This window comes from Channa argus, chromosome 6 (assembly GCF_033026475.1).
Source record: "Channa argus isolate prfri chromosome 6, Channa argus male v1.0, whole genome shotgun sequence".
In the NCBI taxonomy this organism is placed as follows: domain Eukaryota; kingdom Metazoa; phylum Chordata; class Actinopteri; order Anabantiformes; family Channidae; genus Channa; species Channa argus.
The window spans coordinates 27,054,389-27,075,831 of NC_090202.1; the positions used below are offsets into that span (position 1 = coordinate 27,054,389).

Consider the following 21,443-nt stretch of genomic DNA (forward strand, 5'->3'; position numbering starts at 1 on the left):
GTACTGCACACAGAGACCGCACTGGGTCAACATTGTTCAGTTTCACCGAGTGTCCTCCAAACGCACCGTCCACACACCGTCAGTGACAGAGTCTGCACGGAGAATGAGTCCTCTACCTCCGCCTGTGCTCAGCATCGCTTCTCGGCCTTTTGGCTAAGATCAAGTGTAGTATCTGTTCTTATCAGTTTAATATCTGATACATCCCCTACCCGGGGACCATATATTAAATTGATTTTTGGAACAGGGAGATGGAATAGGGGCTTGCTCCGTCCACTCCACGCATCGACCTGGTATTGCAGTATCTCCAGGACCGGTGCACCCTCCTGTGTGTGTTTAAGGTAAAACTGTATTTAGTTCATATTATATGTTTCAGAGCTAATTATGTCATTTGTTTAGTAAATGGTGCAACTGATATTGTGCCATAAATGTCATATGTGGCTAACTTTATCTTATAAAACACACACAGAAGTTAGAAATCCTGGATAGTACACAGAATTCATAACGAAATCTTGCTGCATGGTATTAGAGCTGGCAGCAATACCAGCTCAAATAACATGCAGCAAGGTTTGGTTTCAAGACTTTGTAGCTGTGCACCTCTTCTAAATGTTTACATTTTAAAAAACATTTACGTTTGTTCTTTATCTATTTTTTTTCTCATCATGAAACTAGTGTAAGAGCTGAATATTAGAGCGGAGATTAACAAGTTACTGTTGGACTGTAATCGTATCAATGTTGCAAACTCAAACGAGCTTATTTAAACCAAAATAAGTTGGAAATCCTTTATACAACTCTGTTGCTTTTGCTGTGGCTTCTCTGCACTTCTGAGGTGTAAGGAGCAGCTGCACAGTTAGTAGCACTACTAATGTGTGATTCTTTGCTGGTATAGTTGAGATCTGGTGTTTGGGGGTAAATGTGGATATTTATCTGTACTAGTTTCTTATTAATAATTGCAAACAAGAGAAAAGTATAACTTTTAAAGATCTTGATTGTTTGGCAAAACCTTTTCAAACTTTTAGTTATTGAGGGGATGTGTGTCCTGCCTGTTGACATTTACACATTATGTCTGTCTCATCCACACAAAGAGTTAGTCAGCTGGAAAACACTGGCCTATTTGGTCTTGACTTGGTAAACCCAAAATTTTGTGCAATTTAAAACTTAATTCCAATAAAATTTAAAATGGGGGCAGTTGGTAGTGTCTGCCCACAGACGATAGATCCAGAGGTTCGTACACTCGAAGTGTCCCTGGGAAAGACACCAAACCCCTCTCAAACAGCCAGCAAAGAGGAATCTGATAATATCTTATTGTTCATCTCTTAGAATTAACATAATGAAATGAAATCGAAGTTTGACAATCTGCAGCAAAGCTGTGCATGATGTACTTTGGTGTTCATACTATCAAATTTAAGTATGGCTCAAATGTTCAAATTATATTTACTTAGCTTTGCTCTCTGCTAGAGACTAGCAGTGCTTCAAGATTCAAGATTCAAGATTCAAAGTGTTTATTGTCATATGCACAGATAGAACGCATGTTTCCCTGTACAATGAAATTCTTACTTTGCCCTCCACTCTGAATGTCACAGTAAGTAAAATGAGAATTGACAAAAAATAGAAATAAAATAAAATAAAAATAAGAGCGAATAAAATAAGAGCAATAAGGCAATAAAGTGAGGTAGTGCCGTTCTCAGTGCAGTAGTGCAATTCTGAAAAAAAATTAGTGTGCAAATACAAAATGTGATTCGTAACAGTTATGTCCGTGTAACAGTTATGTTCATGGTTGCAACTCCTGTCAGCTGTTTAGGAGTCTGATGGCAGAGGGGAAGAAACAGTTCTTCAGCCTTGAGGTTCTGCATTTCACACTTCGTCAAACATTGGACTTTAGTTCTCTTCCATAACGTGTTCCGCTGGATTGTTCCCGCGTGATAAATGCTATCTGCTAACATGTGTAAGCATTTACAACAGCAGCTGTGTTTCTAACGGGGATGTAACCAATGTGTGAGTTTTTGATGAGTTCTGCTCTTATTGGACGAGAGCGGTATCACGTGACAAAACACGACCCCCAGGCGCCGCATTATCGTGTGCAAATTTACCAATTTTAGACATTTTTGAAGCATTTTATTCATGAAGCGCTCACTGAGCGAGCTTGTCTGTTTTTCTCTATCAATTTTGCCGCGTGTCCCCCAAACGCACCGTCAGTGACAGAGTCTGCACGGAGAATGAGTCCTCTACCTCCGCCTGTGCTCAGCATCGCTTCTCGGCCTTTTGGCTAAGATCAAGTGTAGTATCTGTTCTTATCAGTTTAATATCTGATACGTCCCCTACCCGGGGACCATATATTAAATTGATTTTTGGAACAGGGAGATGGAATAGGGGCTTGCTCCGTCCACTCCACGCATCGACCTGGTATTGCAGTATCTCCTGGACCGGTGCACCCTCCTTTCACTGTGGAAGAATAATTATTGCGCTGTCTTAACATTTATTGATCTACATTTCCAATTAAAACCTAGTTGTTATTTTAAATTATTAAACAATATTGTATCATCAATATCAAATTTGTTGCTCGATATTTATCTTTCTGTCAATCTGCATGACATTTTAATTGCTAACAATTGCAAAGACAGATAACTTGGTGTCGCTGAAGAAGTTAAGGATCAAAGGGTCAACATTTTCTTACTAATGAGTATTTTGTGTGGGGAAGAGACAGACGTCACATGTTAACAGGAGGATCAGGACGTCATTACTTTCCCTTTAATTACAGAAGGAAGGATCGTTTGGGGGAGTGTCCAGTTTGTTGACACGGAGACAGGGTAAGGAGCAGCACGGGCTTTTGCTTTGTGATTTCCTTGTTTAAGCTTAATGAACTAATCGAAAACATATTGAAACCCAATTCTTTAAAAACGTGTTCAGCCTGTGGAGCTTTTCAATAATTCTACGGGTTCTGATAAATAGTTGTTTGTGCTGGGTAGCTGCAGCCAGACTGTAGCCACTACAAAAATAGCTCCCAGTCTGGTCCTGTAACAGCAGAACTGGCAGTGGAAGGTTTAACTTTTGCCATTGCTACTGCTGATCTCAGCTGATTTTGCTGTTATTTACACAGCTCTGCTGATTTTGCTGTTTAAATTGCTTTTTATTTTGCTCTTCTGAGGTGTAATAAGCATCAGCACATTTAGTAGCACGTACTAATGTCTGACTCTTGTACAGTAGTATAGCTGTGACCAGAGCTGATATTTGGGGGAAATGTGTGTGTACTTGTTGTGTCTTAATAATATTGGCTTTGTTAGACTATCAGAGCTTCGTCAAACATTGGACTTTAGTTCTCTTTCATAAAGAGTTTTTGATGAGTTCTGCTCTCATTGGACGAGAGCGGTATCACGTGACAAAACACGACCCCCAGACGCCGCATTGTCGTGATTAAATTTACCCATTTCAGATATTTTTGAATAATTTTATTCATGAAGCGCTCACTGAGCAAGTTTGTCTGTTTTTCTTTATCAACTTTGCCGCGTGTCCCCCAAACGCACCGTCAGTGACAGAGTCTGCACGGAGAATGAGTCCTCTACCTCCGCCTGTGCTCAGCATCGCTTCTCGGCCTTTTGGCTAAGATCAAGTGTAGTATCTGTTCTTATCAGTTTAATATCTGATACGTCCCCTACCCGGGGACCATATATTAAATTGATTTTTGGAACAGGGAGATGGAATAGGGGCTTGCTCCGTCCACTCCACGCATCGACCTGGTATTGCAGTATCTCCAGGACCGGTGCACCTTCCTGTGTGTGTTTAAAATAATTCTTAACAAGTTTTATCTAACGGTTGAGGTGTCACTTATCAGATATGTTGGTGATAGCACATTTGCACTTAAGAGCTTATTGGCCTGTAAAGGCATCACGAGGCAAACATCAACGTAAATGTACTTAAAAAAAAACACACGAACTACTTACACTAAAATACGAATACACCTAACAGAAAACTTAACTGCAGCATTCCCGTGTCTTTTTCTTTTTTTTAACCGCACGTTAACGCTACAGTTGTGACAGGAAGTTACGAAGTTAAAGCTATAAATCACAAGCACAAATTTGAAGGTTGAAGAAATACAATTAACTGCAGCACATTTAATAGTTCTACTAAAAACGCAACCAATGCAGTGGTCAAAACTGAAGTTGTATTCAGGAGTATGGGTGTAATATGGGTTTAATTTTGTGACCTAGGGAAAACTGGCTTTGTCGAATCATATGACCATAAAGAAGAGTGAAATTAGAAAATGTTTTGTTATCCAAATAATTATGTTGCTTGATCCTCATGTCAAAGTAACTTGGGTGAGAAAAATTGGTCTCAAGGCATGTTAGCTGTCCACAGTGTGTCTGTGTGAGAAACATTTAAATAATCTAAGTGCAGCTTTACACCTGCTCAGTCTCCTTCTGTATCTCTGTGCGTCTTTGTTTTACAGCAAGAGTCTCACTGAACCATGTCCTCTCCAGAGATCTCCTCTCTCTCCTGGGGCCATATGAAGGTAAAGGGATGCTCTTCAAGCTATAAGGACTGTAAGGTCTGGCCTGGGGGCAGCAGGGCCTGGGACTGGAGAGAGACTGGGACAGATGTGAGTGTAACCACACACACACACACACACACACACACACACTTTATAGATAGAACACATCTATACTGATGGTGGTATGAATGGAAACATGCTTTCAGCCAGGACTTGCTTGTCCCAATCCAGCATTACCCAGGAGTTCAGCCTGCTGATCTGGAGGAGGTTCTGAAGAAGGGAATAGACTTGTTGGTCATCGGCAAGGGCATGAGTGAAGCTCTGCAGGTAAGAAAAGACCTACAAATAGCAATGTCTGTAATAAAGAACTATTTGGGATATATGACACTGGTTAGAAATAAGCCCCTTTCAGACATGCACTGGAACTTTCTCTGGGGTGTGGACGCAAGCGCCCGAGTCTGTTGGCCCTGACGTTATTCTTTACCCAGCCAGGGGCTATATTGTAGTTTCACATTAAACTTCTGGATATGCAAAAGTACACATTTGATTTGAAAACACCAATGTGTGCCTGCAAACACTTACAACAGATCTGTATCCTTCATGTTCATATAGCAGAGTTTGTGTGTGTGTGCATAATTTTAATATAGGGTCTGTTTGTAAATCATTATGCAAGTTGTGTTTTCTGAGTCGGTCCAAGCCCTGGGGAAACTGGGGAGGGTTGTGTCGGGATGAGCCAAAAGGACAAAAAATAAATAAAAATGCAACTTGTGTTTTTAGCTTTTTTCAGTATTGAGTGTAGGTCTACAACATTTTGGCAGCTCAATATACAGACACTGGATTATGCGCATAAAGCAATAGTACTGAAGCATAACAATGTACTCACATAGTGCACATGTAAAATGTGAGCTTCTAGATTGATAATGCAAATAAATTATGTTCTGCTAGATGAAATGTCTTTGCAGATATGAAATTCAATTCAACTTTATTTATATAGTGGCAATTCTCAACAAAATGCTTGTTTGTGCTTTCATCCGTCTGCTCAGGTTCCCTCCACCACTGTGGACTTTGTTAAGCAGAAAGGTGTCGAAGTCAGGGTCTTGCAGACCGAGAAGGCTGTTGCCGAGTACAACAAACTGGCTGGCCAAGGTTCCAAAGTGGGTGGGGTTTTCCACTCTACCTGCTGATGGTGCCCTTGACTGAGATCAACTGAGATGACCTGAATAAGAGGACAGCCTATAGTGCACTATTGCTCAAAACCTCCGTGTTAAGCATGCGTAGAGCTGGAAAGCCCTCTTAGCTCTCAGCTTGTCTGCACACCACTTATTTAGGGGAAGACTGAAATGTCTTCAGTACATTTTTAGTCTGGAAAAATGGACAAAAACTAGGCACCTTCAGATAATAGCCTAAAATCATCTTATGAAGTTTTATAAATCCGTAAACTTCTGAGAAAAAAACCCATTAGGTCTTTGTTAATTTGACCCCAGGAGTGTTTACCCAGAATGATCAGACTGGTCTGCTTTAACTTTAGTGTAAAGAAGAAATGAAGTTGGTCATTTTATTAAAAATTCCAAAAGTTTCATTTAGATCCAAGTGAAATTGTACAAAGTATGGTTTACTTTGAAGCTTCTCTTTCTTTAGTTCAGTGGTTGGGCAAAAACTACATTATATGAATGTACGGTACAGGACAGGTTTCATGAGGTGGAAGTGTATTACTGCTTGTTTGCTATACAAAATAAAGTTAGAAAATGAATAATCTCCATCACATGGTTTCATCTTTATAGGAAAGAACTGTAGAGTGCAAAATGTATTCCCTGTACATAAAATGTGGTGCTGTATTCTGTCTGTGTGACCACATGGAAGGCCTTTTCTGTACAAGCAACTCTAATAAACCTAACATGGCTGCTGATGAGCTACCATCCTGTCAGTCCTAATCAAAGGGGGGGAAAGGCCAAGATACTCTGGCGTGTAAAAGCTGAAAAGAGTTAAAGCCTTGTCTGTGTTTCCTTGAGGGAGTCTGTCAGCGTCGTGTAGGTTTGGGCATGATGTAGACTTTGACGGGCTTGCTGAATGGAATGGTTCCCTCAACAGCAGCTTCCGGTGGAGAGAGACTGTCAGTGCTGTCGCTCCATCCTAGCTTGGAAGGAGACGAGAGGGAGGCTGAGGAGGAGCTGTAGGCGAGCAGGAGACGCACCTCAATCTGAGAGGGCTCTGAGAGAAAGACAGGATAAAATAGAGGATAAATTTGGCCTAGATTCAAAAAAATATATATAAACTGATCACACATTGGCCAAAACATTAGAACCACCTCTTGTCATTCACACCAGTATGAATCCACTAATCACTTTGACCTCAATAATAAACACATAGAATTATCATCTTTCTGACAGTTTCAACCTAAAGAAAAAGAGAAATTATAACCTTTTAAATGTAGAATTCATGGCAGAACCACTGTGTTGGACTTAAATTCCACAGGTGGTTATAATGTTCTCCCTGATCTGTGTATATGTATTTAGTCAAGTTTTCCAGTGGTAAATATTTAGCAATTCACAATGAGGTAATTGATGCACATTACCCTGGTTAAGTAGTGTTCATTTAATTCTTTGCTCAAACGTTACATTGTTTGCTCCAGTTTGATTTAAAAGCAGTAGGACATAAACACATTACTGACCTGTCCATGCAGTGTGTGAGAGGTAAACCTGTGTGATGAGCCGTTGTCTGTCGGGTCCAGGTTTTCTGAAGTCTCCAGGTTTTGGATGGATCACATGACTCTGGCCGTCTGGATATAGAACCTGTTGTACAACGCATAGAAAGGTGATTCAGCCATTCTCAAAATGAGTGGGCAGTTAAGGACTGTAGCTTTAAGGGGCTAAAGTCCAGGCTTTTTTCTTTTTAAATGGTCCTCAATGATTTATCAATTTGACTCTTACTCCAAAAGTTAATAGTCTCTGACCAGTCATGCCCAGCTACTGTAATTCTCTTTCTAATATGAATTAGAAATGAATGGTTCCGTACAAAACCACTACTTAATCAAAAAAAACTCATTCCACAAACATTTGGCTGATCTACCAAGTCTTTGTGAAGACTGCATTTTCGAAGCTGACCTGTACTTTAACTGTGTTCTGGGGGTCCTGGACATGCTCTAGCGTTGCATCGATGTCTAGTGCCACCACCAGGCCAGATGTGAATCTTAGTGGGTTGTCAGATTCCCCTGTTGGCTCAATGATGGTTGCTGTTGCCCGATGGATCTGTTAACAGACAAGTGCATTTTATTTTAATAAGAATTACTCTATATATCACAGTGTACTTTAATGGAGTTGAGTAGAAAGACATTTTCATGTGGAAAATCCTTCATAATCTAAACAACTCTCCTGGTACTTGAATCAGGTATCATATCGTGGTGTATTGCTCGTGTACACTGCCTTAGAGTGAGCATCACGTTTTTGGTTCAGTGGTCACCCTGCCTTCCTTCCCTCCGTGACTTTATGCATTGTACCTGTGCAGGTAATCTGAGCTGCAGCAGGCCGCTCTGCCTGAGGGTTGTCTGCAGGATCTTCACCATCTCCACTGGTTTACAGGATGAAAGTCGGGGCATCAGCTCCAAAAGCTTATCCACAAAACTGTCCTGGAGGTGGGGCAGCTCTGTCAGGAAAAGCCTGAGGAATGTAGAAAATGCTGAGTGGAGAAATAGTGGAGCTTAGATAGCCTCACTTTTCTACATGGACCAACAAAACCCAGTAGGGGTTTAAGCTATTTCCTTTTAGTTTCCCTCTTCAGTATGAATCTGCTAACCTATCCAAGTCACAATGAATGGGTTCCAGCGAATAGGTTAATGTCCAACATTTACTAGATCCCCCACAGAGAGTTAAGGGGGACTAGATGTCAGAGGACGCAGTGGGAAATCCCATTTACAACAGATAGTCAAAATTAAGAGGAAAGGAGCTGAAGTTACAATTGCACAGAGGTTCTTTAGGGAACATTTAAATGTTTTGTGTTTTGCTCTTTTATTGCCTACAAATGAATTTGCCATGCCAGGAATGAGCACACATGTCAGGTAAAGGTTATATGTTTAAACGGGATGTTTGGACTCTCATGAAAAAATGACAATTGCACACACAGACATACAGATCTTACCTCTGAAAGGACTCGACATCTTGCAAAAATTTCTCACAGCTGCTCATGAGAGAATCCAACCTGAGGAAAAATGAAACATTATACACTGATGTGGTTCTAATGAAGTCAAATGTAGTTGGGATGTGTGTGTGTGTGTGTGTGTGTATACTGACCCTTGCCTGGTACGAGCTGTCAGAATGAGCTGCAGAGCTTTGGCCTGTAGGCGAACATGGTGTATTGTGGCCACCTGTCTACTTTCCAAACCACTGTACAGAAACTCCAGCTTGTAGGTTTCCTCTAAGATCTACAGACACAGTCGTGTGTGTTCACACAGGCAAAAGCCAACCCAAATGATCTCAAACATATAGTACAACCAATGTGTGTTTGCTGACCTGCTGAGCTGCTGCTGTGGCCGTGACATTTTGTTTGAGGCAGAGAGGGACGGCCATGTTCCACAGCTTCTCCTGCAGAGCCTGCACAAACATTGTAAACGGTAATACATTAAGATTCTTCCTCTGAAAAATGTATTTTTCCTGAAGTTATTGCTCATGTTAAGCATTTGTCTTATAAGCAACGTCCACCTTTACATACTGCAGTGTTTCCCCCTACATTGGTACAAGCATGGCGGCCCTCTGAACCAACGAGAACCCCGCCATGCTTGAACGTCAGACAATGAGGCAGAAGATATTTCTATATCTAGGGATGTTGCATTCTTGACCAATCCGGATCGTTTTAACATCTCGCGGGTGGGTACAAAGGGATCCGTGAGCCGTTCTTGGTAATGTTGTGCCCAAATTTCACTGCTCGTCCCACATCCACTCCTCTCTTCTTTACTGAAGGAAGAGAACCAGCCATTTAAAGAGATGGTTGTTGTTGACTTACTAAAGGCCGTATGATTTGTCCGTTGCTGTCCTTAAATGCAATTAAATGCAAATTGCATTTAATTGTCCCCTCCTCAGCTCGGTCAGAGCGAGAAGATGGGAGATTGACATAGTGGGACATAGAGGGAGCAGCATACAAATATGTAAATCAGTGAAATTAAATGGTCTTTTCTGATTGTTACAGAGCCTCTTTGCTCTGCCGCCATTTGTGCACGTGACCTAAACTGGAGTCATGTAATGTTTACAATGCAGAGCAGTGACATTAGATTTATATGATTTTGTGGTGTTAAACCAAGTCCACACATAAGCAAATATCAATTATGTTGATGGGATGTTTAAATAAAAAAGAGTTAAAGTAATTTTATTATAATTCAGTTTGAAAAAATAAGCAATATTTCTAAAAATATCATGGTTAAAAACTGTCTTTCATTACTGCTGGATGGTAGAAATAATCTGCTGTTTATGCCATCAGCATAAACAGCCTGTTAGAAGATGACATACAGGAGAAATTATTTGCGTGCTATAAATACATCTTATTAATATTCACTTGGTTTTACTTGACCCTTACATTGAATTTACCATGCAAAGCTGCTGCTTGAAAAAATAAATATCCAAATCATCCTCTTGCCACCGTACTTAAAAACTGTTCTAGGGGAAACACTGCATACTGTAACAAAAAAACATTCCTTTATAAATGTTGGTCAGTGAGAGACACAGGCCCACCTTCATTAGCAGCAGTTGGCAGCGCAGATATGTAGCACAGAAATCAGCGGCTCCAGCAAGCTCGATCTGCAGCTCCCCCAGGCGCTGGAGGTCTCTGACGGACAAAGACATTAATATAATAAAGACATTTAGTTGAAGGGTGGGGTAAAGGGCGCAGGAAGTACAGTATAGAACTACAAACGTGAGTGTGCACCGAATAGTGAAGTCCAACAGTTCCTGGGCTCCTGGTGCTTCCAGGTTCTGGATGGTGCTGACCCTGTTCAGACTCTGTTGAAGGAAGAGCTGAGCTGATTCCACAGAACCTGAACCACAACCTGAGTCCACCGAGTCCAGACCATACATCTGCTTTCTGCCTGGCAACTAAAGGGTAGAAGGAACAGTTACTGGTGAGACAAAGAGCTGAGTGTCTGAGCATTGAGTCAAACACATTTTTTCCACTCAAAGAACTGTAGTTTGGCCTATTGTTACTACTTCAACAACAGGAACCTGGTCCCTGAAATTTAGTGGGATGCACAAAATTCTCTCTATGTAGAATGGCATTGGAATGACATGGCATTAAAATTCAGACAGTTGGAGATATACATAGGAGAATTCCAGACAATTTGATGGAAAAAGCATGAAAAGGTCCATCTAACACAATATTTTGTTAATAATAGTATTGATTAGGCAAACTTGGCTTTTAAAAAAACAATTGGGCTTTATGGTTGAGACGAATACGTTTAAATCAGGTTCTGGATTTATATAGACACAATTTATTGTTGTTTATACAATCTGTGATTTATTGACAATACCAAAAATGAAAAGAAATATCTGTAATGCTGAATGTGTAATACGGAAAATTCTGCATCGAAAGACTCTACTGTCAAAACTTGAGCGTTGTAGCTCTTACTCTTAGTGGTGGTACGAGATGGGACAGGCTGTCCCTCAGGTAGGCGTAATGTCTGAAGGTGTGATCAGAGAACAGGGCCGGCATAGTGGAACATGACTTGGCAGCATTAAAGACCAACACCAGCACTGCAATGTCTGAGATCAGAGTCAAGAAACAAGACGACAAACTGCTTTATGTCTAAGTTTCCAGGTGAAGTCAGAGTTTTATTACAGTGTTTCCACAGTGGACTAAAGAGTGATTAATGAGTTCTACATACTTTACTCAGTGTTGGCCTCTGCCTAAAACAGATCATTTAAAAAATATATATACTGCCTGTGTTCTGCTGGTGCTCATTTATTTTCAGGCTAATAAAACCACTAGCTGGAAGGATACAGGCTGGATCATCCATGTCCGGCTCTGGTGTGTCAAAATACGGGTGTGTGCTAAGTAGTTCAGGAACCAGTGGCAGCACTAGTGTTGGATGGCGGGAACCCAGGAACTTCAGACACCTAAGGGGACAGAAGAAAATAACCACTTTTAGTCATCATGTCATCCAGTGTTTCCCCTGCATTAGTACAAGCAGGCCAAAGAGAACCCCTGCCATAAACTTCGTGGCCTGTGTGCGCTACCTGAAACTGGATTCATGTAATGTTTACAATGTTTGAATCTGATATATTAGGCTACACATGGTAAGTTCGAATTTGCTGGGTTCATAAATTTAAAATGTGAAAAGTTTTAAATGTGTTAATTTAAAACATATTTTTTATGATAATTCCATTAAAAAAAAGCAATTATGAAAAAAAGCAAAGGTAAACATTGTCACTTGGTTTTACTTGACCCTCACATGGAATTTACCAAGCAAAGGTGCTGCATAAGAAATAAAAATCCAAATTATCCGCTTGCCACTGTGCCCTAAAACTTTTCTTGGGGAAACACTGCATAAAGTAACAAAAAACATAAGGATTCCTTTAAAATGTTGGTCGGTGACAGACACACACATGACCTTTCATAGCAGCAGTTGGCAGCGCAGATATGTAGCACATACACCAAATTTATTTGTGTGCACACAGAAAAACCTCTTATTATCCTCTTGTTATTGTGCTACAATTTGTTTGGGGGGAAACACTGTCATCAGAAGAGTTTTTAACCAAATAAAAAATTGTTATGTCGACTTTAGTCGATTTTGTGTTGCAGAGCCACTTTCAGACTGAGCTGTTCACTGCAGATTAGAATTTAGTTTTTAACCTCGAGCAGCCTGGAGTGCTAATGACAAACTCAGAGCTGACAGATAAAAACACAATTTAAAAATAAAAAAAAAAAAAAAAAAAATGTGTTCCAGCAACATTGTAACCGAAAAATGATATAATTGGCATCATTATGTCTTTGTGTAACAGAAAAAAGTTAGTATTTAGTTTTAAACATCTGCAACGTGAGCTTGCTTCCTTTATTTTGATGTCTGGAAATTTGTAAAATGTAGTTTTACAAATACAAAGACAGAAACACCCAGTGTAGTAGCCCTTTTAAAATTTAGGAGCTCTCTTTGAAGCCCACAGAAATGTTGCCTTTCTATCATTCATGACATTGTAGTTTTAGGTCCTGTGTAGTAAAGCTGAACAGACCTGTCCACAATATGGACAATAAAGTTTTTAACCCACCATAAGAAATCAAGCACTTCTCGTAGGGACTGTAAAACACACATACAGACTCTTACTTCCAGACAGAGTTGCGGTCTGTGGGATACTTGTTGAGGTTCTTCAGCAGCTCCAGCAGAGCCAGCTGGATGCACTCTTTAGTGGACACATTGGTGTAACAAAGTAACTCATGTAGAGCTTCTCTGATGTCACGAGACGAGTCCTGGAGACAGACAGTGACTTCATTAGTGTGCACATCAGGCTAACGTAACAAGTTCTGTGTGACAAACAGGACGAGGGGTTTAAAGAGACATTGTTGTCGTGTTAATGTGGGCACCTCCAACACAGCCAGCACAGTGTCCAGCTGGTCCTCTCTCAGTGTTATATGGGTAGAGATTTCTCTCAGCACGTGGATGGACTGTAGCCTCACTTCCTCGATTTCATCATTGAACATGTCAACCAGGAAGTCCAGACACTTTTCTGCAAAGCTGGGAGACGACCTGGCCAGCTGGCACAATGCCTCCACTGCCGCAATACGTACCTCTGAAATTGTATTAAAGATTAAAAGGTAGGAGCACTCAGATGAGAAGACATAAAATATGAAAAAATGTGGAAAAAAGAATGAATTATTTTAATTAAGACAGAGGTAAATCAATAGAATCATTACTGTATGTCAAAGTGCAAAATCAGTAACTCTGTGAGGTGCTGTGGGCTGGACATCACTAGCTGCCTTTGGGCTCAGTTTTTATCTTTATTAAAAGATATTTCCTCTGGCACAGTTTCTTAGAGAAACAAAGATAGGCTGCTTCATGTTTCTCATACCAAACATTTCGTCTTCCAGGCCGTGAACGAAAGCTCCACAGGCCCCCGAGGCAATGAGGTTGACAGTGTTAGTGTCCAGTTTCTCCTTGGGGGCGTCATCGGCCCATTTCCTGCCAGAAGAGAACTCCCCAGAGGCAAAGAGCTCCTTTGCCCGTTCATGGGCCGTACGTTTCCTCTGGACAAAGAAATAAAGAGTTTCTTGTGTTGCTTCACCATTTTTAGTAAAAATACAGATACCTTGTGAACAAACCACAATTACTAACCCGGAGATCTGACATCAGCTTCTTATCCAAAGTTTGTTCCAGGAAGTGAGGACTGACCTGCAGCATCGAACCCTGACACACAAGAAAAAGTTTATCCAGTTTTGTTTTGAAAGAAATCTTAAAGAAGCTCTAATAGCAAATTGCCTTAAAAGGGTAGAAACAAGTAGAAATTTGATAATACATCAATATTTAATGTTTGAGTTTATTTCTACTGCAGCTATATTTTGTTCACCCAAAACTGTATTTATAGGAAAGTCTTGGTTTGATTGTATTCCCTCACCAGTGTTTTGGCAGCTTGCACCCGGACCATCCAGGAGCCATCACTGATCATGTGACTGATCTTCCCAAATGCGTCGTCAACAAGTCGAATCTCCTCATTGGACGACGGGATGGGCACAATGCTGATTGGACATTTAGAACATGTCAGGCAAGACCACTACAACCTGGTGCAGTCAATAGGTTTGTAAATGGCAACAAAGAAATATAAAACTTGAATTATATAAAAAACTAATTCTTGTAACCATCAGTCTTCAAGAAAAAAAAAAAGAAACATCAGACAGTCAGATGCCAAATATTTAAAAGACAATAGGTACTGTTCCATTTTGGGAAGCAGAATTTGTCATACAAGTTCTTTTTCTCTTTCACTAGAGCATCTGCTTTTAAAGTCAGTGTCTAGCTCAAGAACACTGCAGCAGAGACAAATCTTTTTCCTCCAAATGCTGTTAAATTTCTAATGTTTGAGTACATGAAGCTAATTCTACAGCTACACTGAAAGCAAGTCAATCTTCTCACCTTTCTGGATACAGCTGGCTGAGCACCCAAACCATCTGAACTGCTGCAGAGCGGACCTGCTCATAATCATCTGAAAGCAACCTGCAGGCCTGCAAACACACAAATACGGACTATGACAGGTAGTCTTAAACCGTCACAGCTGTAAATGTAGAAAGTCAACCATGTTATAGCCATTGTCTGCACTGTCACAGGGTGATTATCATTAAAACACCTTTTATTTTAATGATTACTTCTCCCATAGGAAAATCTGTCTTCTAAGACATTATTTTTGTCCGGTTCCAATCAAATAACTGTGCTGATACCTGGTCATAAATGATCTGATGAATCTTCATCCCTCTCTCATGCAGCTGGAGCTGGAAAACAAACAGCGGAACACCCATTGAGCTCAGGTACATAAAGACCATCATTGTGGAAATAAGAGCGGATCGAGTTTTCTCACTCCTGATTGGAGCTAACTGTGTGTGGTCTCTCAACTTATGAGTGTGGTAATGCTAGTGTTGTGGGTTTCGATGTGTCCTACCATTGCTTTAAGTGCTGCCGTGCGCACTCTGGGGTCCTGGTCTCCAAAATAGTCACTTATGATACTCTGGACATCCCTCACTCCTCCTGGAGCAAAGAGCAACATGTAAAATCATTTAGTAATTCAAACTACAATCATGACCCATAAACTCATTTTAGAAAAAGGTATTTGGGTTCATTTGAGTTCTGGAACTCACAGAAAGTTGCCATAACAGAATACATGTTTGTTCATTGTTGTTGAAGACAATTTGACAACGAGTATCCTGCTCTATGTCACATTCACAACATTTTAAAAGCATGCATGTGTCCCATACCTACTAAGGAGCTCAGTCCCTCATTGTTCTTGTTCAGAGGAGTGTCTACCATGCCGAGACATCCCAGGAGTTGCAGACACTTGTTTCTCACTCCAAAATATGTATCAGACAGGTGCTGAAAAAAGATGAAGAACACAGAAGAGTTTTGCTCAGGAATCCTTTTGTGATTACTGAAAGTGTGAACACTGAACTTCATGTGTGTTTGTGTGTGTGTGTGTGTGTCACCTTGCAAGCCACCTCTATGAGCCTCTGTCTGACTGTAGGACTGTCAGGTAGTTTTGTGCCAATAATCAGCAGAGTGTCTAGCAGCTGGGCAAGGACTTGATGGGACTCTTCAGAGACAGAGAGAAACAGAACAGAGCAAACGCTCATAATTTATAATCAATCAAGTCTGTGTGATTTGTAACATGTGACAGGTAGTTTAAAAGGTTTAAGTTATAATCAGCATTTTTGTTAAAACCACCATGTGCATAATCTGTGTGCATATATAGGTAAAAACTGTAATGTTCAGACTGGGTCTAAATGTGTCTTACTCTCATTGTTGAGTATGTTAATGACATCATCTACAATGCAGTCAGGACTAAAGCCCTGTGTTTTCGACAGCAGACCCAGTAGAGAAGCGATCTTCAGCCTCACAGAGTTATCTGTCTCCTGAAAGAGGATATCAACATCATCATCATTATTACATGTGTTTTGTGTGGTCACCTTAAATTTGACTGAATCAAATAGAAAAGAAATTCACACAAATTAAGTTGTGCTTACAGCTGCAGAACATGGCTATATCATAACATTATATTTGTAGGGCTCTCAATACTTCTATACCTTGTAGTAGTGCTCCAACAAGATCCTGACTACACCCTCCACACTCTCTGCTTCTACAGGCTTGCGTGCAAACTGCAGCAGATACTGTAAGGCATCAGTGGAGTTGGTGGCTTTACACAGGTCAATGTGCAGAGCTGCAGACTTGCTGGGTTTGGACAGTCGCAGCTTCTTTGCTGGAATGTCTTCATGGGGAATCTGTCAACATACAACAGTTGGAATGAAAAATTCTTTCTACCAAAGGCAGATGGTATGATTCGGCATCAAATCTATTTATTGAACTTTACCAGCACTCATTATTTTCTGTCCTCTGATTTTCGCTGTTCATTGTTCGGCTTTATATTGTTTGCTTATAAAATAAGTTTTAGTAGAAATTTGGATTTATTCTAAATACATTTTTGTGTTGGGTCAATAAGCACAATATCTAGATAAAGAACAAAATTACACATCTGTACATTTGCTGGATAATGATTGTCCAGACAAAATGATTTGTGTAGAACGATAATCTTATATCTTCTGAATACCAGTATTTGCCCAAGACATTCTTTTTTCGGTCTGTCACAAATGCACTTCAGTCTAATGACCCAAAAACACGAATACTATAAAAGTACTGTAAAACCCACTACCCTGTTCTTTAGAGGTGACTTTACTAGAACCTAGAAAAATCAGATGTTCACAGAATTTATGTAATCAGTTAATGATAAAGATCGAGTTGAGGTGTAAAAGCGTCACCATCATCTGATCGCTTAAGGTTTACTAAATTACGAACAAGCAAGAATTACAAGCCACACAAACGAATTTAATATCTCACTTTGCATCTTATTCCATTCCCCATAAACGTTGGCAAACGCAAACTGAAAGTTAATTCAGTCAGTTCTGGTCAATCTGGAGGAATGCTATTAAATATGATTAATATGTACAAAGATCAAAACGATTATTTACGCTACTGTAACTGCGAGCGGCTCGCTGTTATTCAATTTTGTTAACTTACTTAGCCATTTAGCATTAGCTAACGGGCTAACTGGCGCTAAAGCACGACATTTATTCTTGCTGTTATGAATCTACCTGAATCAATAAATACACATTAATATGCTCACCTGTACAACTTTTGAAAATTCCTCATAAACACGCTTTTTCAAATGTGCTGCCATGTTCAGAGATGTTAGCGAAGCTTCCCTGTTTTTAGCAGGGAAGTGAATTGTCCGCTTTCACTACCCGTAGCTACGGTACGTAAAGTAAAATGCGTTTTGTAAATTACCACTCTCCTGACTAAATTGCCCCTTAAATTGCATAAATGAACTTTAAATTCACAAGCTATAACGTAAAATAATTTTTAAAGCTAAAGGAGGCTTGTCACAGTCTATGTTGGTTATAAGTTCTTATAGACTATTTAAGAGGCCTCCCTTTATCAATTGTCAGTTCAGTAAAATGTTTTGGACGAAGATTAACTGCGAACCCATTCCTTACCATAAATTTACTATAAATTAACATTTAGGATTTTTTTTGCAGTGAGAAGGTTTTAAATAATTTACCTTGTAATATAACACTTGAATAATTTAACAGTGTTTCACATATATTGGCTTTTGGATTGTTTTATGAAATGCAACAAAGAATTTTTCATTAGTTTTAATAATTCATAAATATTTTTGGTTGTTTAGTATATAAAGATAATATTAACAGTGAAAAATGTCCATGCAGGGTTGTCGAAGGTGACCTTTTCAAATGTTTATTTTTTTTATGACCAACAGTCCAATGACAAAACATAGTCAGATTTATTACAAAGGGAATTAGTAATTGCTCACACCCACCTAATTAATTAAATTGGATCAGCTCTAGTAATCATATTACTTATTTTGTAATGCTTAAGATTATTTTTTTCGTTTTAAACATAGGTTTTACTGGTAAATTTAAAGACACTGTATTAAAAAATGGAACAAATTATACAAACAAAACACACACATCCCTTTTCTAAACTAAGCAATTAACTTCACTTCACAACCTTCACTTAGAGAAGCTAAAATATTTTATGAATTGATTTCATATACAGAAGTGTACAGCCAGTTTCAGTTGATGATGTGAAGAACCATCCAAAGAATGCCGAAAGCCGCCCAAGCTGCCTTTCTCAAAGCCACTTTACTGCTCTACACACAGAGAAGCACACTTAAAATTGGAGTTTACCAATTTACATCACAAAATTTAAGCCAAATAATTTTAACTTTCACCCACTGTTAACATGTGAAAACAAAGAGAAAAAAGATCTTTTTTACATTCATTATTTCTAATTTTAAATATAAAATTAATTCTTCAACCCCCGTGAAACTGCCACCACTACATGTTCTTCGTTAATTATAATAATATATTTTAATAATTATTATAATTCTTGCTTAAATAACTCTATGTGTACCTCTTACAGCAACAGGATGGGATGGCTTAATGTTCACGTGGCAACAAATACATTTCTTAAACATTAAAAACAAAGTGAGGATGTGGAAACTAACAAAAGTAAAAGAATTAATTTCAACATCCCACACAGTTATTTTCCATTTTTGAATTTCGAAACAGATTTTCATGAATTAAAGGACAATATAAAATCATGGGTTTTTTTGACATTACAACTTGCACACAGATTAACAGATACAGTGGTTCAATAGTTAAATTCCTTGAGCTCGTAGCCAGCTGCAGATGTTTTGGCCAGTTGTTTACGGTCTGTTCTCCATGTGAAGATTCCCACTATGATCACCATGACTGGCAGAGCCACACAGAGCACAATGCGGCTGATGGGCAGCGAGGTTTGGCAATTGATGGCAATTGAAGTGGTCAGATTTTGTGCAGCTGGAGAGCTTTGGAACAAAAAGGTGGATCTGAAGTCCTGAAATACTGTCTGGTTGTTTTCTTTAGTTTTCAATTGGCACCTCCACATCTTGTTGTTGTCTTCCTTCTGAAGTTTTATGACCAGAGTGATGTTGCAGCGATGTTGGGCAGTCATCTCATACCTGTATGGATCATAGCTGTCATTTATATAAATGGCATCATGCAGGCTTTTCTCTGCTGCTAATAGTTCTGGGTCATTTTTGACCATTAAGACAGCACAAGTCAAATTAAGATTTTTGTATCATTTACAGCGTCATCTGTTTGATTTCTTAATAAAAAAAAAAATTCATTCGATTAAATTAATCTCCCGTTGGTGATTAAAACGAGTCCAGACACAACCACTAAGGCTTGGAAATAATTTGACAAAATTAATTTACAAATTTGTTAGTGTCTTCTTCTTAAACTTCTTCTTCTAGCTTTTTGTGTTTTTGCTTCATTATCTATAATCTTTATTAGTTTTATTTCAGTTGCAACATTTGCTATATTATATAGCTTGTAAGCAATATATAATAATATTTGTAATGGTTTTAATTTGTGCTGTGTTCATGTGTGTGATGTTTGTCTAAATGAACTGTATATATGTAGTTTGTAATCAGTGACACAAAATGAAATGTAACTAACATAATGATTTTGATTAATAAAATGTGATTTCCTACAACACAGTTTGAATGACTACTAAAAGGAAATGAGAGGAAAAATGAAAACCTGCTGTCTGTGGGTAATGTGGTCCCATCCTCGGCCACCCAGCTCAGGTTAAACACGCTGGAGTATGACTTGCAGCTCCCAGCATCATAGTAAGTGGAAAGGATGCAGCTCAGGGAGAGGTTTCCTCCAGGCTGCAGGTCAGTGATTTGAGAAGGGGAAGTGATAGTGAGGAGAGAGAGGTAAACGTCAGTGATGGAGTCCTTCTGTTTCTTGCAGACATAGGAGGCAGCGTCGTCGATTCTGAGGTCACGGAGGTAGAGTGAGCAGTTTGATGTGAGGGACAAGCGGCTGTATGTGTCCGAGTCTGCCCTCACCTGTCCATTGGTGACCACGTCTCTGTACCTCACCTTGCCGCCCTTATAGAAAGTCCAGGAGATGAGGGAGCAGTCCTGGGAGACTAGATTGGTACACGGCAAGATGGCGCTCCCTCCAAGGGTGTTGTACACAAAAACTGAATTCTTGTCGCTCCAGACACCTGCGAACAAACAAAAAAGGATATATCTATGAAATCCTCACCTTTAAAAATTCAAACACGCAGGAATCAAAATAAGATACGTAGCTATGGGGAAATCCGTTATGTTAATTCTTTGTCTTTACCTGTAATTTAGAGGTGCAGCTAGTTGGGACCAGTAGCCAACCAAAGAGTCTTTTTTCTTCTCATAGAATTTCATGTGAATACAACTTAGAGGCCTATTAAACTGTAGATTTGAAGCTAAAACAGAGAAGTGCATTTAAATGTAACCCTGTTTGTGTACGGCCACGATCCACCACCAGTTTCACCAGGAGTATGACTGCAGGATTTTCAGAATGTAGACAAAAAGTGTTGTAGGGCATGAGGTGGGGTAGACCCTGGACGGGTCACCAGTCCACCTCAGGACTCCAAAACAAATGTATTGATGGAGAAGAGGAATATTTAATAAAAGTCTTTGTAGATCATGTTATCGATCTTCAAAGTCAAAACACATGGGAATCCTGCACAATTTCTGCACTGATATCAATTAGTTTTTAGTTATCTACTACGCAAATTATCTACTACGTCTTAAAAAAGTTAACTTCAGAGAATTTCTTAAAAAAATGAAAACACATTTTTGTGTCAGAACCTAATTTATTCAGTTTCTACTCTCATTGATCATCTCACCATTATTCAGATTTATTTTGTGACCCTTTGGAGGCAACCCGACCTTTAGAACTGCATCAAACTAGGTTAATAACCCATTTAAACCCGCTGTGCGTCGAGTGGCCATGACGGTAAACTGCTGTTTAAACATTGATGCATCAGTAATGACGAACTGATAACATCGGAAATATTAATATATCAGTTACAGGGATAATTTTCATCTTTTAGTTTTGATAGTTACTGTCCATATTCCACCACTGACCAAATCTAACAAGAAACAGACAAATATGAAGCCTACCTGTCAAACGCAGGCTGGTGAGCAGCAGGACCCTCAGTACATGTTTCATGTGCATCATGCTTGTGTTTTCTCCTGCAGCTCTGCTTGTCTCTCTGCTGCCACTTGTTCTAGGCGAATAAATTCATTTCCTGTGTGACACTGAATTGTACAGGACAAAAACACCAGCCTTTCTCTGAACTGTCAGGAAGGAAACGTACTGAATTAAACACAATTGATTTAGGAGAATT

General features: G+C 39.5%; 3 protein-coding genes and 3 non-coding genes across 6 annotated transcripts; 4 read left to right on the top strand and 2 right to left on the bottom strand.

Annotated features, from left to right (window-relative positions):
• Positions 1-133: 133 nt before the first annotated feature.
• Positions 134-324, top strand: LOC137129586 (U2 spliceosomal RNA). The gene has a single exon (XR_010914745.1). It is a non-coding gene; the product is annotated as a U2 spliceosomal RNA (small nuclear RNA).
• Positions 325-2,243: 1,919 nt separating this feature from the next.
• On the top strand, positions 2,244-2,434 carry LOC137129584 (U2 spliceosomal RNA). The gene has a single exon (XR_010914743.1). It is a non-coding gene; the product is annotated as a U2 spliceosomal RNA (small nuclear RNA).
• A 168-nt stretch (positions 2,435-2,602) lies between these two features.
• Positions 2,603-6,242, top strand: aamdc (adipogenesis associated, Mth938 domain containing). The gene is made up of 4 exons (XM_067506983.1): positions 2,603-2,804; positions 4,442-4,591; positions 4,715-4,810; positions 5,527-6,242. The coding sequence occupies exons 2-4, from the start codon at positions 4,460-4,462 to the stop codon at positions 5,665-5,667; spliced, it is 369 nt and encodes a 122-aa protein (XP_067363084.1). The 5' UTR covers positions 2,603-2,804; positions 4,442-4,459; the 3' UTR covers positions 5,668-6,242.
• LOC137129582 (U2 spliceosomal RNA) lies at positions 3,575-3,765 on the top strand. Its single transcript, XR_010914741.1, has one exon. It is a non-coding gene; the product is annotated as a U2 spliceosomal RNA (small nuclear RNA).
• On the bottom strand, positions 6,025-17,451 carry ints4 (integrator complex subunit 4). The gene is made up of 24 exons (XM_067506980.1): positions 17,323-17,451; positions 16,229-16,423; positions 15,940-16,057; positions 15,632-15,738; positions 15,407-15,521; positions 15,094-15,179; positions 14,876-14,926; positions 14,574-14,662; positions 14,062-14,182; positions 13,782-13,853; positions 13,519-13,693; positions 13,034-13,239; positions 12,777-12,919; positions 11,459-11,574; positions 11,087-11,220; positions 10,391-10,557; positions 10,198-10,291; positions 8,986-9,066; positions 8,767-8,897; positions 8,615-8,674; positions 7,977-8,136; positions 7,585-7,728; positions 7,152-7,272; positions 6,025-6,691 (listed from the first exon to the last, which is right to left on the bottom strand). Exons 1-24 carry the CDS (start codon positions 17,374-17,376, stop codon positions 6,501-6,503), a joined length of 2,931 nt encoding a protein of 976 aa, XP_067363081.1. The 5' UTR covers positions 17,377-17,451; the 3' UTR covers positions 6,025-6,500.
• Positions 17,452-17,908: 457 nt separating this feature from the next.
• LOC137128644 (uncharacterized) lies at positions 17,909-21,443 on the bottom strand. The gene is made up of 3 exons (XM_067506984.1): positions 21,217-21,443; positions 19,802-20,276; positions 17,909-19,218 (listed from the first exon to the last, which is right to left on the bottom strand). The coding sequence occupies exons 1-3, from the start codon at positions 21,272-21,274 to the stop codon at positions 18,870-18,872; spliced, it is 882 nt and encodes a 293-aa protein (XP_067363085.1). The 5' UTR covers positions 21,275-21,443; the 3' UTR covers positions 17,909-18,869.

Bases quoted from the DNA above. Each gene is read 5' to 3' on its own strand.
- aamdc (XM_067506983.1), top strand. From the start codon at position 4,460: ATGTCCTCTCCAGAGATCTCCTCTCTCTCCTGGGGCCATATGAAGGTA. The intron at 4,592-4,714 runs GTGAGTGTAACC...GTCCCAATCCAG, and splicing joins GGAGAGAGACTGGGACAGAT to CATTACCCAGGAGTTCAGCC. The intron at 4,811-5,526 runs GTAAGAAAAGAC...CCGTCTGCTCAG, and splicing joins GCATGAGTGAAGCTCTGCAG to GTTCCCTCCACCACTGTGGA.
- ints4 (XM_067506980.1), bottom strand. From the start codon at position 17,376: ATGGCAGCACATTTGAAAAAGCGTGTTTATGAGGAATTTTCAAAAGTT. The intron at 14,183-14,573 runs GTGAGAAGATTG...ATGTCCAATCAG, and splicing joins AGCCAGCTGTATCCAGAAAG to CATTGTGCCCATCCCGTCGT. The intron at 13,694-13,781 runs GTTAGTAATTGT...TTCTTTGTCCAG, and splicing joins AGCTGATGTCAGATCTCCGG to AGGAAACGTACGGCCCATGA.
- LOC137128644 (XM_067506984.1), bottom strand. From the start codon at position 21,274: ATGATGCACATGAAACATGTACTGAGGGTCCTGCTGCTCACCAGCCTG. The intron at 20,277-21,216 runs GTAGGCTTCATA...GTTTGTTCGCAG, and splicing joins CACCAGCCTGCGTTTGACAG to GTGTCTGGAGCGACAAGAAT. The intron at 19,219-19,801 runs GTTTTCATTTTT...TGATCCATACAG, and splicing joins ACATTACCCACAGACAGCAG to GTATGAGATGACTGCCCAAC.